Raw genomic sequence first — 14,932 nt, forward strand, 5'->3', positions numbered from 1 at the left:
ATTCAGTTAACTCATGGTGCAATGCCAAAACCTAGTAAAGCAGACTGAAGCTTCCTGGTGCCATGGTAGAATGTGCAAATAATTCTTGGAAGATGCCTATGCTGGTCTTTAACCTTAATAAATATTTGATTTGATGGGAGATGCATAGCTGCTGTCTTGTCCTTCACGTTCTTCCAACTGTGTTTTGCAGAATCCGACAGTTCGGCAAGAACTTGATGGGTTCCCTGTGATTTTTTTCCAAGGGGAAGAACAAGATTTTTTTTCCAAGGGGGGGAAGCAAGACTTTTTTCCTGGGGGGGGAAACACGATTTTTTTCCAAGGGGGGAAACAAGATTTTTTTCCAAGGGAGGGGGAGAGAAAGTTCACTTGCACCCAGCCTATTTCCTATCCCTTCTTGATCAGGGACTTCAGTAATTTGTTTTTAACAGGATCCACCATCTGAAAAAACTCGAAACTCCTGTTCTGGATGACATTGAACAGATGCCAACCAAGCCATGAGCAGAAACTCATCTTGCACCCAACCCAGCGTGCCGTTCCCAATGTCTGCAATTTTCACAGAAATAGAAGAGTTCTATTTGTGTGGATAAACTCCCTAGTACATTGATCAGACTTATTTACACTTCGCGTTTACCTTCGCAGAAGAGAGCTGCTGTTTTCCTGAAATGAGCCATTGGCTCATAGCATGCGCAGAACTGCCCACGAAGCAGAGTTTGTTCCAAAACATGATGCTAAAATAGGCTGGGCTGGTTTGTGGCTTTCGGCATCCTACAGACCCAGGCTCTGGAAGTTAATTAAGCAACCTCTAATTCCAGGAGAGGAAGGGCTGGACTTTGCAAACATTGGCAGGATACTGTTCTTTATCGATCGAGGGTCAGGGTGACATGAACGGTGTCAAAGTTCGAACAACAGGATGATGTGTATATAAGCAAACAGTAAAACAATTGGATTTTGGAAGGCTGTGGTGGGCTGTCCCTCTGGCAAAAGGAGATCAGGTCATGATCAAAAGTTCTGGTCATAACTCTGATTTCCCCGGCAAATATTTGCAAACAACAAGTAGACAATTGGCTAAATAACCAGCCCATCCTTAACACATATCCTTTGGACTGATCATCCTTAATTTTGAGTTGTTTTTGTCAGTCTGACTTTAATATGAATTCTTAAAGTGCCGCTCTGTCAAACAAGGATCTCGAGAGCTTTGTTCCAGTCTCAGGTCCCTGCTCAGAATAAGAGAGGGCTGTTCTTCCTTCCCCCGTTTTGTAAAATCTTTTAAAAAATATTTTGTAAGCCTTTTGTGGATTCCTTCCCCCCCCCCGCCCCCTTTCTGCCTTCCTAGTTCTTTTTTTCCTCCCCTCTTCTTTCCTCCATCTTCATTCTTTAAGGATCTTGGTGAATAAATACACAACCCTATACATGAATTAACTAGGTAGTTTCCATTTCTGACCAACCCATCTTGGGAGCAAAGGAGGATGACCTCTGTGCCCCACATATAAGGGCACTGCTGACTTCACAGCTGCTGCTGAACCCCAACCCCACACACGGATGACCTGCTGGACTCCAACCCCCATCAGCCCCAGCCAGCACAAGCAACTGTCAGATGATGGGGTTGTGGGTTGGCTTGAAGGAGAGCGAACCGTGAGAATGGGGAAGGAAGAAGCGAGCTGATAAGGGACACCCCTAAGGGCACAGAAACTCAACAGGCTTTTCTAATCAGCATTCATGGAGTCTCTCCCCTGGCTCTTCCTTCCCCTGGCCTACCTCGAAGGGCTGAGGGCCACATCTGAGCGTGGGGATGTATTCCCCACCCTTGTTGAGACTGCTGGAGCCAAGCCAAAAGGTGAGACGTGATGTGTTATTCAATGCAGGTAATCAGCCCTTCGCATCGAACAGGTTGCAACCTGAACTCGTGAGTTTGGCGGAGATCTTAGTGAGTTATCTTGCTCCAAAACACCTCGCAGTCCTTGCCCGTTGTCAGAAAAGTGAACGGAGGCAGGCTGGTAGCCAAAAAAAGTAGAATTTCATGGTTCTACATGGTTCAATGGTTCTTTTTCATCAGTATTGTTTATGAAACTTTAGACCAGTGTTTCTCAACCTTGGCAGCTTGAAGATGGGCGGACTTCAACTCCTAGAATTCCCCAGCCAGCATAGCTGGCTGGGGAATTCTGGGAATTGAAGTCCGCCCATCTTCAAGCTGCCAAGGTTGAGAAACGTTTCTTTAGGCTGTAATACATCCGAACAATTTCTGAGCTCTAGCACTCTCATTGCCCAAAATGTCCACACAAGCATTTGGGTCAATTATTGCCCGTGTCTGCTGGCAAAGCCCTTGAAAAGGAAGAGGACTAGAGCCTTAATTTAAACCAGTGTTTTTCAACCTTGGCCACTTGAAGAGGGGTGGACTTCCAGTGCAGGCTGGGGAATTCTGGGAGTTGAAGTCCACCCCTCTTCAAGTGGCCAAGGTTGAAAAACACTGGTTTAAACTCTCGGGTTCGGAGAATTAAAATTAAGGTTCTAGTCCTCATGGGTCAACTCTAATTTACTCCCAAAGAGGCACACATTACTAGGGATTAGCCGTGGTTGTGATTCTGGCTACAAATCTCTCCATTCACCGCAGGTTGACCTTCTTTTATCACATGCTATTTATATTCTCATCCCTCAGAGGCTGCACTCAGACCAAACCACTTTTTTTTTTTGGGTAAGTAGGGCAAACCACTCATCTCACAACCTGCTCAAGAATGGCCTTTAATCTTTTGTAGATGGGAAACAAGAACAAGGACATTCTTGGCTGTATGCTCCAGCCAGGGCCCAAATCAGATAGCTTCTCTGTATATTAACTTTAGATGGGTATTACCAGACAGGGCTCTCCATCAAAGACATCCAGGAGTTCAGCTCGATTTGGAAGGGAAAAAAAACCCCTGTGTTTGCACAACCTGGTTCCCCAGGGGTTAACTTCACCCTGGTTAACAAACTCACCCAGCTGCTTAGCTTGCTCCAACATACCAAACCATAATGCAACAAGACAGGTAGGATTTGAACAATGCATTCCGCTAAAATCGGCTCTCTGTTTATAATTAAGCATGCTGTGCAAACAGAGGTGGGGAAGAAAAAAAGAATTCATAACCTACAAGGGAATGTCACAATACACACATTCTTAAAGCTATTCCTGTCCCCTTATTCTTTTGCTAAAATACAGCATGCTCGTTCACTGGATTGCCAGTTGAAGGAGTCACCAGACGGGCGGTTTGTTTCCAGCTGGAAGTTATTCACCGCTGGCTTGAACACTCCAGCTAGAGAAATGCAAAGGAAAGGATTGCAAACCAGCTGTTTACTCCCCCTCTTTCAGTCCAACCTCTGTCCAGATTCCCGCTATCCCTTCGCAACAATTTCACTATTCACCTCCTTTTCACTTCCAAGCTAGAATGTTGCTCCTTAGACTTCCTTGGGGGTTTGCCAAGCAGAAGTGAAACCTGCAATTCAGGCATTTTAAGTCATTCCAGTTACCCTAAGCCTAACTTCGAAAAAGACATGCTTCTACCCTGTTACCCCCCTCTTCCTAAAACCATTTAGCTCAGCATTATGTTTATTTTTCCTCTATTCCTTTTAAAAGGGTTTGTGAAGCTCCTTATCTGGGGCTAAACACCATGAAAAAAATTCCTTCCCCCAAATCTGATTATTGCAGCATAGAAACAGCCGCTCGTTTTCAGAGTTGTTAAAAACTGCCATTTTGCAAGCGTTTCCTGAACTAGAGAATGAAAAGACCTCTCTGGAAATGATCTGGCCCTGTGCCCGTTTCCATGCAGGATTTCTGTTGGGCGACCCAGCTACCATCTCTCGGATTCTGACGCTCACACTGCCGGAGCGTCGTTCCTCAATCAGGGGCTTTCCTGGTGCAGGGGGGTTGCAAGCCCCAGATTTGTCAACTGTCTGGCTGAACAAAAATCATTGCCAACCTCTGGAAAAAACACCACTGGGAAAAGTTGGTCTGAACTGGAGACCAGAAAGTTGCAGTCTTTCGGCCCGTGCAGGAAAAGGAGCACAAACTGGCTGCAGGACAGAGAGTTCCTGAACAGCAACCACAGCAGTTGCATCAGTCACTTTCTCCCTTTCGAAAGGGGCTCTAGGGGAATGGGGTCGGGATTCACAAGACCATCTTGTATTTTGGAAAAAACAAAACAAGACAACATTGCAGTGGGTTAGGGTGATTCTTAATTTTGAGGAGCCTGTGGATTAATGAGGGGTGATTATTTATTCTCAAATCACTGCCAGCGGGAGGAATTCAAGGGGAGAGAAACTGAGGAGTTGCTTTGCTCTGAGTTTGGCTGGAAGACCCCTGTAGAAAGCGTCAACCTTTAAAAAATCACGTCACTCGCTCAGAGGCTAAACTGAAAGCTTAGAAAGCTCTGGAAGAAGGGGAGCTGGTAAAATAAAGTGAGCTGAAAATGGATAGAATTAAGTGTTGTTTTTTTTCCTCTTAAAATATTTCTGCTCGATATTTCATGCTCAGTTTCGGTAGGATTTGCTCCAATTTTTGCTTGCTGGCTGCCCGTTTGATCCGACTCTTTCTAAACTACACCAGGTAGGTTCAAAAGGCAGAACTTGACCTCAGGTTGGTTGCTGCCCTATGATTATCCTTGCAGATAAGAAACCCTCTTCCAAATCACTTGACCTGAGAAACTCTGGTTAAAAGGGTGGGGGACGAAACTGGAGCCCAAAGATTTCCCAGGAAGGGAGATTTCCTGCTCTGTCCCATCCAGATGCCAGGGATCTCCCCCTTCCCAAAGAGGATGGCAGAATTCACTACCCACCTGGGAAAAACTTCTTCACTTAGGGATACCAGCTAATACCCCAGAGCTCAGCCAAGGCAGACCGAAGAACTGAGTTCCCAATGTAGAGGAACATGGGGATGACCTTGGAGAAGAAATTCAACCCCTCTTCCATAAACCCCAGCTTAGCCTTGGAAGGGCGGAATGGGAAGAAACTCAAGACTGATCCACCTCGATTCTCTTTGGTAGGAGAGCGAGCAGCGGAAAACCCTGGCCGGCTTTCCAGATTCTGTTACAATACCCTGTCGTAATAAAGCATACTAAATCCTTGTTGTTGTTGTTTAGTCGTTAAGTCGTGTCCGATTCTTCATGACCCCATGAACCATATTGTGCCAGGCCTTCCTGTTCTTCACTTCCTCCCTGAGTTTGCTCAGTTTCATGCTCATTGCTTCAGTGATGCTCTCTAACCATCTCATCCTCTGCCGTCCCCTTCTCCTTTTGCCTTCCATCTTTCCCAGCATCAGGGTCTTCTCCAAAGAGATCTCTCTTCGCATTAGGTGACCAAAGTATCTGAGCTTGAGCTTCATTATCAATCCTTCCAATGAGCAGTCAGGGTTGATTTCCTTTAAGATTGACTGGTTTGACCTCCTAGCAGTCCAGGGGACTCTCAAGAGTCTTCTCCAGCACCACAGTTCAAAGGCATCAATTCTTCGGCGCTCGGCCTTTTTTATGGTCCAGCTCTCACAGCCATACATTACTACTGGAAAAACCATAGCTTTGACTATGCGGATCTTTGTCAGCAAGGTGATGTCTCTGCTTTTTAATATGCTGTCTAGGCTTGCCATAGCTTTCCTCCCAAGGAGCAAGCGTCTTTTAATTTCATGGCTGCAGTCTCCGTCTGCGGTGATCCTGGAGCCCAAATAACTGAAAACTAAATCCTTGTAGTGACTATTATCTGGCCTACCTCAAAGAGCTAACATCAAGGAACGATCTGCTAAGCTGCTGTGGACATTGGGGGCAGACCGTCCCTTTCCCTGACTGCAGTTGCATTTTTTCTTCAAAGCCACATTCACGCATAGAAGGTGAGGTGAGCATCGGGCAAAGTCTGTGGCGCTGAATCTAGCTTTGTTGACCAGGGGAAAAGCGATAAAGACCTTGACACTGATGGTTAAAAAAACACAGGCCGGTGAAAGTTAAAAAGTAACTTTTCCAACCCTAGAAAGTAACTTTTCCAACTGCATGGATATTCACCAGTGGCGTGGGGGGGGGGGGGGAGCTCTCAGCCTAAAAACAGGCAGCAGGAGAGGAAGAAAACGGGTTGATTTATTCGGAAAAGTTTTCTGGAAAATACGTTTTCACATTTTAACACTATTCCACCGCTGCAGGTGAGGCAGACCCAAATGGCTGCAGGGGTTAAGAATCGCATTCTTAGCCAAGAGAGGAACAGACTGTTTTTTAACAGAGGAGATCAAAGAAGGGGATGGGTGGGGATTGAAGCCATTTAATTAAACTTTCCTTGTTTTGTTTCTGACCCTGTATTGCCACTGGGGTATTTCAGCCCTTCTTATCTGTACGGTCTTGCAAATTTAAAATATCGGAGGGTGCATCCCCGGGGATGGGGATGTGCTTAATAAACATGCACGCACAGAAGCCCCATGAAGGCGCTGGCCCGTCTCCTTCGGATCTGTACAATCGGTCCTATGCTGCAGACTAAACCCCGTGCATCTTAAACCCCTCTGTCCTCTACAAAGGCCAACGGGGCTGGTGAGGTGGGGTGGGGGGAAATCCGCTTAGGTTAGAAGCCCTTGGAACGCCCGCCGCTTTGCAATGTGGATCTGCTCCTTTGTTGCACCAGCAACAACTAAACACTGTAACCCAACACAGCTATTGCGTTTCCATCACGGGTGACAGAAGCAGGAAGGGGAAAGGGAGACAGCTGGTTTCCGAACAGAAACTCAGTGATGTTGGCAAACCTGCGGGCAAAACCAAAGCCGCCTTCCCAGTTCTGCAAGGAATGCTAGGGGCAAGACTTGGGGGATGTTGCTGCTGCTGTTGTTGTTATTATTATTATTATTTATTAAATTTCTCACCCGCCCATCTCCCCCTGATGGGGGAACTCTGGGCGACTCACAACAAACATTAAAAACATAAATATATATAAATACATAAATTTTTCCATGCATCTCTATGGGTTCCACTTTGGGATGAGGACAGCGACGGGCGTCCTCATCCTGGCCGGGTACCGCGAGGGCCACCCTTCGGAACGCCAATCGGCAGCCCTCGCTGCTATAGAGCCAACACTGGGCAAGCGAGGATGCCAAAGGCGGTCCTGTTTTGCAAATCCCGAGGAACCATCAGCAATAGGGCTTATGCCAACTTGCACCCCATCCCACCGCCCTATCCAGGGACAAAGCTCCAGTTTTTTAATCTGCCGCCATTCCCCTGGCAACCCGTCTCGGGTATGCCCGACCCTGAGACTAGGTCACAAAGCACCAGAAGGAAAGGTTGCATAAAACGTTACAAAAGCCCGATTGCACAAAACGTCCCCCTCGCAGGCCGTGGTAGCATCTTTGGAGCAGTATGGTCCAAGTGAAGCTACAGCAAAGGTTGGCTGAGCGTGCCCGTCTCAGCAAAGGACTAGACGATGGGTGTGTGTATTTGTGTGCCTCTTGTCTCTTTTCCCAGCCTCCAGATGGGTGACCCAACCTGTTTTTAAAAGAATTAAGCCGATTTGGGAAAGGAGAAGGATTTGCAAAGGCAGGAAAAGAGAGGAGATTTAGACAAGGTAGCTCAGATTTCTGCACGCAGGGGCAAAGGAGCGTTCCTCAGCCTACCTCGCAGGGTTGGTGGAAGAGAACACGGAGGAGAGGGAAGGTCTCCCACACGGGCAGGGTGATAAACGCAAGCGATGCCCCGGCGCTTCAGCGAACCTCCGCGCTCCGACAGAGCGCATCTTTAAGCACCAGCGCAAGGGACCGGCAGGAAAGAGAAGTCAGCGGCCATTCAATCTCGATTATGCAGGTTTAAAAAAAACCAGAGCGCAGAACGAGCCTCTCCAGAGGCGCTCGGACTTCGGCGACTCCCCGCAAAGCGCCGCGGGAAGGGCGAAGCCAAGCTTGGGGCTCCACGCCGGGGAGAGCCTCCCCGCCCCGCGGCAGTCTACCGGGCAGCCCCTTACCTTGGCGACCTGCTGCCGCAACATGCCGGGCAGCGTCAGCACCATCACCAGCCCGAAGCCCAGGCACAGAAGGCCCACGACGCCCAGCCCCGCGATGGCTCCGCAGCGCGGCCCGCGCTCGCCCCTCGCCATGGCTGGCGGGCCGCCCCGCCGCGCTCCGTGCCATGCCAGCGCGCGGGGCCCGCCCCGTCCGCCCGGGAACACCCCGCCCGCCCGGCCAGCCAACGGGGGCCGGCGACGCCGCGAGAGGGAGGCGCCGGGCCCGGGCCCGGGCCCGGCCGGCCCGGCCCAGCTCCCCCTCCCGGGTGCCGCGGCGGCCGCGCCACCCGCCGGCTCCTGCCCCGCGCTGGAAGAGGCTGCCTGGGGGCTGCCGGGCCGGGGAAGGGGGGCGCCGCCGCCGCCGCTCGAGCGCTGCGGCCGCCGAGGGAGCCCCCGCAGGTGCCTTCAGGGGCTGGGGCGATACCTGCCCGGCTGCCCCGCGGAGGACGCGGCTTCGGCGCACCGGAGCGGCGGGCCCGGATCCGATTTCACGCCGCTGATGCCGCGCCACGGGCCGCCCGCCGCAGCTCAGCGCCGGAAAGCCTCGGCTCCGCCGGGCATCCCTTCCACCACCAACCCGGCCCAGGGCGTCCCCCACCCGCCCTCCAGGGAAGCAGCCGGCACAATGCGACACTGGGCACCTTCAGGAAACGTCGCACTGGTGTTGTGAAGCACGCTGGCAAAGGTGAACATTTATACCAGTACTATAGGAAATGCTCGAACATTTTAAAATGCGAACGAGGAAAGCTTGTTTCTCCACCCATAACTCTGCATTAAGCTACCCCCCCATCAGTAGTACCAGATAAAGCATTGTTAACCACTTCCCTGTAATGCTGCTACAAACTCAAGAGTCCTATAAACCACAATTCGAGATTACAGCGTGAAGCTCCTCCCTTGGGCCTCTGGGGCTGAAGCAAAGTGCCTTCACACCTGGCCACTTGGACCCCTCGCTGGCTTGAGCCATCACTGCTGGCTTCGCATCCTGCAGGGATCTTCTACAGAGCATTTCAAATCAAACCAACCTCCCTCTCAAGTGTTTGCCCTATTTTGTCAAGGAGCCTTTTCATGCTGCCCTCCTTCCTCCACATTCTTTATGCTTTATACACAACTATACAAACACAGATAATAATTCAGAAAGACAATTTGGAGTTCAACAGCTTTATTGAAACAAAGTGCAGTGAAGTTTACTTGTAAGCAAGCAGAAAGTTTAAAAACCACCCCTCAAACGCAGGACCAGGTGGAGGGTGGACTCCTTCTGGATGTTGTAGTCGGAAAGCGTGCGGCCATCTTCCAGCTGCTTGCCAGCAAAGATCAGCCTCTGCTGGTCAGGAGGAATGCCTTCCTTGTCCTGGATCTTGGCCTTGACGTTCTCAATGGTGTCGCTTGGCTCCACCTCCAGGGTGATGGTCTTCCCAGTCAAGGTCTTCACAAAGATCTGCATCCCACCACGCAGACGCAGGACCAGGTGGAGGGTGGACTCCTTCTGGATGTTGTAGTCGGAAAGCGTGCGGCCATCTTCCAGCTGCTTGCCAGCAAAGATCAGCCTCTGCTGGTCAGGAGGAATGCCTTCCTTGTCCTGGATCTTGGCCTTGACGTTCTCAATGGTGTCGCTTGGCTCCACCTCCAGGGTGATGGTCTTCCCAGTCAAGGTCTTCACAAAGATCTGCATCCCACCACGCAGACGCAGGACCAGGTGGAGGGTGGACTCCTTCTGGATGTTGTAGTCGGAAAGCGTGCGGCCATCTTCCAGCTGCTTGCCAGCAAAGATCAGCCTCTGCTGGTCAGGAGGAATGCCTTCCTTGTCCTGGATCTTGGCCTTGACGTTCTCAATGGTGTCGCTTGGCTCCACCTCCAGGGTGATGGTCTTCCCAGTCAAGGTCTTCACAAAGATCTGCATCCCACCACGCAGACGCAGGACCAGGTGGAGGGTGGACTCCTTCTGGATGTTGTAGTCGGAAAGCGTGCGGCCATCTTCCAGCTGCTTGCCAGCAAAGATCAGCCTCTGCTGGTCAGGAGGAATGCCTTCCTTGTCCTGGATCTTGGCCTTGACGTTCTCAATGGTGTCGCTTGGCTCCACCTCCAGGGTGATGGTCTTCCCAGTCAAGGTCTTCACAAAGATCTGCATCCCACCACGCAGACGCAGGACCAGGTGGAGGGTGGACTCCTTCTGGATGTTGTAGTCGGAAAGCGTGCGGCCATCTTCCAGCTGCTTGCCAGCAAAGATCAGCCTCTGCTGGTCAGGAGGAATGCCTTCCTTGTCCTGGATCTTGGCCTTGACGTTCTCAATGGTGTCGCTTGGCTCCACCTCCAGGGTGATGGTCTTCCCAGTCAAGGTCTTCACAAAGATCTGCATCCCACCACGCAGACGCAGGACCAGGTGGAGGGTGGACTCCTTCTGGATGTTGTAGTCGGAAAGCGTGCGGCCATCTTCCAGCTGCTTGCCAGCAAAGATCAGCCTCTGCTGGTCAGGAGGAATGCCTTCCTTGTCCTGGATCTTGGCCTTGACGTTCTCAATGGTGTCGCTTGGCTCCACCTCCAGGGTGATGGTCTTCCCAGTCAAGGTCTTCACAAAGATCTGCATCCCACCACGCAGACGCAGGACCAGGTGGAGGGTGGACTCCTTCTGGATGTTGTAGTCGGAAAGCGTGCGGCCATCTTCCAGCTGTTTGCCAGCAAAGATCAGCCTCTGCTGGTCAGGAGGAATGCCTTCCTTGTCCTGGATCTTGGCCTTGACGTTCTCAATGGTGTCGCTTGGCTCCACCTCCAGGGTGATGGTCTTCCCAGTCAAGGTCTTCACAAAGATCTGCATCCCACCACGCAGACGCAGGACCAGGTGGAGGGTGGACTCCTTCTGGATGTTGTAGTCGGAAAGCGTGCGGCCATCTTCCAGCTGCTTGCCAGCAAAGATCAGCCTCTGCTGGTCAGGAGGAATGCCTTCCTTGTCCTGGATCTTGGCCTTGACGTTCTCAATGGTGTCGCTTGGCTCCACCTCCAGGGTGATGGTCTTCCCAGTCAAGGTCTTCACAAAGATCTGCATCCCACCACGCAGACGCAGGACCAGGTGGAGGGTGGACTCCTTCTGGATGTTGTAGTCGGAAAGCGTGCGGCCATCTTCCAGCTGTTTGCCAGCAAAGATCAGCCTCTGCTGGTCAGGAGGAATGCCTTCCTTGTCCTGGATCTTGGCCTTGACGTTCTCAATGGTGTCGCTTGGCTCCACCTCCAGGGTGATGGTCTTCCCAGTCAAGGTCTTCACAAAGATCTGCATTTTCTCTGCAGTGGGGAAGGAGAAAAACAAGGATTGGGAAATCACACCAATCCAGTTAGCAACTGTCAATTCTGCTTAAAGAGCTCCTTGTTCAATGTCACGTTGCAACTGCCTACGTTGATTTAAACGTAAGGAAAAGTTTATGACAGCTAAGTCCACGATTCTTTTCCTGCTGTACGCTGCCCAGCGTCACACTGTTCGAGCTGGGCCGCCCCTAAGCCCATTAAGCCAACCACCAAGTCTGCCCCACAGGAATGCCGTCTACCTCTGGAGGCTGGGCGTTTTCTTTCGTGGGGGGGTTCTGGAGAAGAGGCTGGACCTCCACCTTTCGAGGACGGCTGCCTCGCTTTTCCTGCAGGCCGCACAGGCCTCGCCTACACGACCCCCTAGGCCTCTCCCACCCCGGGCCTAGGCCCGGCTTGGCTTTTACGAGCCAAGGGAGCCCGCTCGAGATGCACGGACTCCCCCCTCCCATGGCAAGGCCCGTGGAGGGCTGCACGCCCCCGACCCCCCTTTACCCGCCCGCAGCACCTGCCTCTGTCGCTTTCCAGGCCAAGAAGCAACAAAGGGCCGAGCGGGAGGCAGAGCGCGTGCGCGCCGGCCGCCTTTGGCAAGGGGCGGGGCTGCGAGCGCGCGTCGTCATAAGGGAGCCGCGTCACGTGCGTGGGCGGGGCCTCGCTCATCCTCCCTTCCCCGTCCTGCTTCCGGGGCGGCCATTTTGGGTGGCGGCAGCCGTTGGGCCCCCTTCCCTCCCGCCTCTCCCGTTGATTTAAAGCAACTATTTTCCCCCTCATCCGACGCCGCCACGAACGGGAAGCCAGCGGAAATCCGCGCTGCTTCTCCGAGCTCTTTCCCCCGCCTAAATAGCTTCCGTCCCGCTCAGAAACGAGACTCCCTCCTTCAAACTAAGCTCAACTCAAGGAAACCCAATCTTCCTTCACACTGAGTTTAACAGAAAAGATAGCGAAAACACCTCCCGGCTTACCGCAGCTTAAGCAGGTCCTGGCAAACAACAGCAAAACCACACAAGCAAAAGGCGACTTGATCTATCTGCATACTCCGCCGCGGGGGACTTTTATATAGGCCCCGGCCTTGGATCCCTCCGCCAACGGAAAGGGATGGACTATTTTTTCATTCGTGCGCACGCGGCTTCCTGTTAGCCAATAGGGCTGCGGCAAGTCAGGTGGGGCGGCGGCAATGAGTCAGCTCCGCTTTCCGTGGCGGAGAGTGGCGGAAGAATAAAATCTTCGCAGCTCGGCGAATCGACGGGAAACGGTTGAGTGGAAGGGAGTCGGTTGGAACGTAAACCTGGGCTGGATTTCTTGGCTAAGCCGGAATGGGTTAAATAAATAAAGAAGAAAGTGGGGGAGAGTTAAATGCCAACTGCCAGTATTCCCCTGCCAGCATACAGTACGTTAGTATTTCTCAACCTTGGCCACTTTAAGATGGGTGGACTTCACCTCCCAGAATTCCCTATCCGCATGCATTAGTGTTACTCCACCAGCATGCTGGCTGGGGAATTCTGGGAGTTGAAGTCCACTCATCTTAAAGTCCACTCATCTTAAATCCACTCCTGTGAACCTGTGGCCAAGGTGAGCAGAGCTGCTACCTCCCAGCTTACTCTCTCCAGCAGGGCCAGAGCCTCCTCTTCCTCTTAGACCGAGTTGGCCACAGGGGCTGCCCCACAGCCTGCAAGGTTTCTGGTTAGGCAGTCGGAAGGAATGCCCCTAACGCATCAGTGCGGGCCAAAAAGGGCAGCGGCGTTTCCCAGGTCACCTTCCTGGGATTTTGCAAAGGAAGATACCGCTTGAAGCCTTTTAATGTTACAGGAAGGAAAAATTTAAAGAAAAAAAAAAAAAGGAGGCCTCCCCGTCGGGGAATCGAACCCCGGTCTCCCGCGTGACAGGCGGGGATACTTACCACTATACTAACGAGGACAAGCCCTGCGCAGGTTTTCCAGCCACCCTCCTTGAAAGTACGGTAGAATAAAGGGCCGCGCCGCCTTGAGCGATGGGTGCTTTTTCAGGAAGATCGTTCGCGAAGGAGACAGGCGAGCCGCGCACCCGCCCCAGGCCCGCCTTCCCGGAAACATCAGCCACAAAAAAAAAAAACTCCCGCAAACTGGAAGGACCACTGGTGGGGTCCCGGCCCGCCTTCCTGATTTGTTTAGGGGCCTTTGCCTCCCTAAAAAGAGCCTGCCGAAACCCGGGATCGAACCAGGGACCTTTAGATCTTCAGTCTAACGCTCTCCCAACTGAGCTATTTCGGCCGATGGAGCTCTGGCTGCTCATCCTCCCCTACGAGCTGGCGACGCCCCTCTTTTTCCGGACTTCCGACGAGCCCTTCTCCCCGCGGACGGGCTCGCCTTCGGCACCGCGCCCCGCTCTCCTCCCACGGAGGCGCCCCTGGATTTCCCCTCCTGCCCTACCGGGAGCCCTCCTACTTCGGGGGCGGGGGCGCCCAGTTTAGCAAGGCGGCATGAGCAAAAACTCTTTGGGGCAGCCCGTCCCCGTGGCTGAAGTCAACCCCGCAGAATCAAAGCAACGAGAAAATCGTCTTTGGCCGTGGCTGAATAAAGGGAAAAGGGAGCCTGCGCTGCTTTTTTGGAATTTCTCTTATTCTGGAGAAAAAGGCGAGTCTCCCCGTCGGGGAATCGAACCCCGGTCTCCCGCGTGACAGGCGGGGATACTTACCACTATACTAACGAGGACGGGCTCGGTCGAAGGTGTTAAAAATACTCCAGATAAAGCGGGGCACGTGCAGATCCTGGGCATTTCTGCCCCTCCCTGCAAGGGCTCATTTGGGGAAGGGAAGGGAAGCCATGATCCCCTCGAAGGCCCTTTCCGAGGCTCATGCCACCCTGCCCCTTCTCCGGAGGGGGGCCCTGGACCTCTGCCCCCCAGGTGAGCAGAGTTGCGGGGCGGCTGAGCTAAGCCCCCCTCTGCTGCTAAGCCAGAGGCCTTCCTGGTGGGTCGGAGGGATTTTCTTAAATCAGCAAATCAGTCAATCAGCAAATCAGTCAATCAGCCTTGCAAGAATCCTACAGGCCTGCAAGGCATGGAAAAGGGACGAAAGCCAAACACCATCGCAGCAACTCCACTGTCTGATTAGCCCCCCTCCCCCCCCCGCAAAGCAAACAGATCCCAAAGTGGGATCTTAGGGGGAAAAAAGTTCCCCTCCTAGGGGAAGACATCCTGCCCCTTCATGGTGTGGGTCAGAATTTGGCTCCCCGCGGGAAGGGCAGCGATTAGAAGCTGAGACTCAGGGTAAGGTGTTTCTGTCTACGTGGAAAAACCGGGCACCAAAAGGAAAAAAAAAAGAATATTTTTTGCAAGGGGGGGAAAACGGTGCTTTGTACTTCCTGCTATAAAGCTGAGCAGCCAGGAGGGGATGTAGCTCAGTGGTAGAGCGCATGCTTTGCATGTATGAGGCCCCGGGTTCAATCCCCGGCATCTCCACATTTTTCCCTCTCAGTTCAGATTTTGCAAATGCCAAGCTGAACCCTGAACCAGCTCGCTGATCCGTTTCAATTACTTCTGACTCCTTTTGCATCCCGCTATTAAAAGTCCTTTCTATTGCATTCTTCCGTTCTGCTCCAGCCAGTTTGCGAGCGTCCTTCATAGACATTCTGCCACTGTTACCAAAATAGAATGAATTACCATCAGCTGCATAGAGAAAAGTCAAAATAGAGAC

General features: G+C 52.2%; 2 protein-coding genes and 4 non-coding genes across 8 annotated transcripts in view; 1 reads left to right on the forward strand and 5 right to left on the reverse strand.

Moving 5' to 3' along the window:
* Positions 1 to 8,116, reverse strand: part of SCARB1 (scavenger receptor class B member 1) — a 33,507-nt gene extending 25,391 nt beyond the window's left edge. For all 3 annotated transcript variants that reach the window (XM_025175844.2, XM_088135286.1, XM_015890723.3), the window contains exon 1: positions 7,936 to 8,116. In XM_025175844.2, the coding sequence (XP_025031612.2) occupies positions 7,936 to 8,067 (132 nt within the window). In that variant the 5' untranslated portion in view covers positions 8,068 to 8,116. The remainder of the gene's footprint in view (positions 1 to 7,935) is intronic.
* Positions 8,117 to 9,116: 1,000 nt separating this feature from the next.
* On the reverse strand, positions 9,117 to 12,367 carry UBC (ubiquitin C). Its single transcript, XM_088135287.1, has 2 exons — positions 12,225 to 12,367; positions 9,117 to 11,244 (listed from the first exon to the last, which is right to left on the reverse strand). Exon 2 carries the CDS (start codon positions 11,237 to 11,239, stop codon positions 9,182 to 9,184), a length of 2,058 nt encoding a protein of 685 aa, XP_087991413.1. The 5' UTR covers positions 11,240 to 11,244; positions 12,225 to 12,367; the 3' UTR covers positions 9,117 to 9,181.
* A 737-nt stretch (positions 12,368 to 13,104) lies between these two features.
* TRNAD-GUC (transfer RNA aspartic acid (anticodon GUC)) lies at positions 13,105 to 13,176 on the reverse strand. Its single transcript has one exon. It is a non-coding gene; the product is annotated as a tRNA-Asp (tRNA).
* Positions 13,177 to 13,435: 259 nt separating this feature from the next.
* On the reverse strand, positions 13,436 to 13,508 carry TRNAF-GAA (transfer RNA phenylalanine (anticodon GAA)). The gene has a single exon. It is a non-coding gene; the product is annotated as a tRNA-Phe (tRNA).
* Positions 13,509 to 13,877: 369 nt separating this feature from the next.
* Positions 13,878 to 13,949, reverse strand: TRNAD-GUC (transfer RNA aspartic acid (anticodon GUC)). The gene has a single exon. It is a non-coding gene; the product is annotated as a tRNA-Asp (tRNA).
* Positions 13,950 to 14,625: 676 nt separating this feature from the next.
* Positions 14,626 to 14,697, forward strand: TRNAA-UGC (transfer RNA alanine (anticodon UGC)). The gene has a single exon. It is a non-coding gene; the product is annotated as a tRNA-Ala (tRNA).
* The last annotated feature ends 235 nt before the right edge of the window (positions 14,698 to 14,932 follow it).

This window comes from Python bivittatus, unplaced genomic scaffold (assembly GCF_059951505.1).
Source record: "Python bivittatus isolate LINGU-HERP-01145 unplaced genomic scaffold, Pbiv_v1 ctg000100_np1212, whole genome shotgun sequence".
Classification (NCBI taxonomy): domain Eukaryota; kingdom Metazoa; phylum Chordata; class Lepidosauria; order Squamata; family Pythonidae; genus Python; species Python bivittatus.

Bases quoted from the DNA above. Each gene is read 5' to 3' on its own strand.
- UBC (XM_088135287.1), bottom strand. From the start codon at position 11,239: ATGCAGATCTTTGTGAAGACCTTGACTGGGAAGACCATCACCCTGGAG.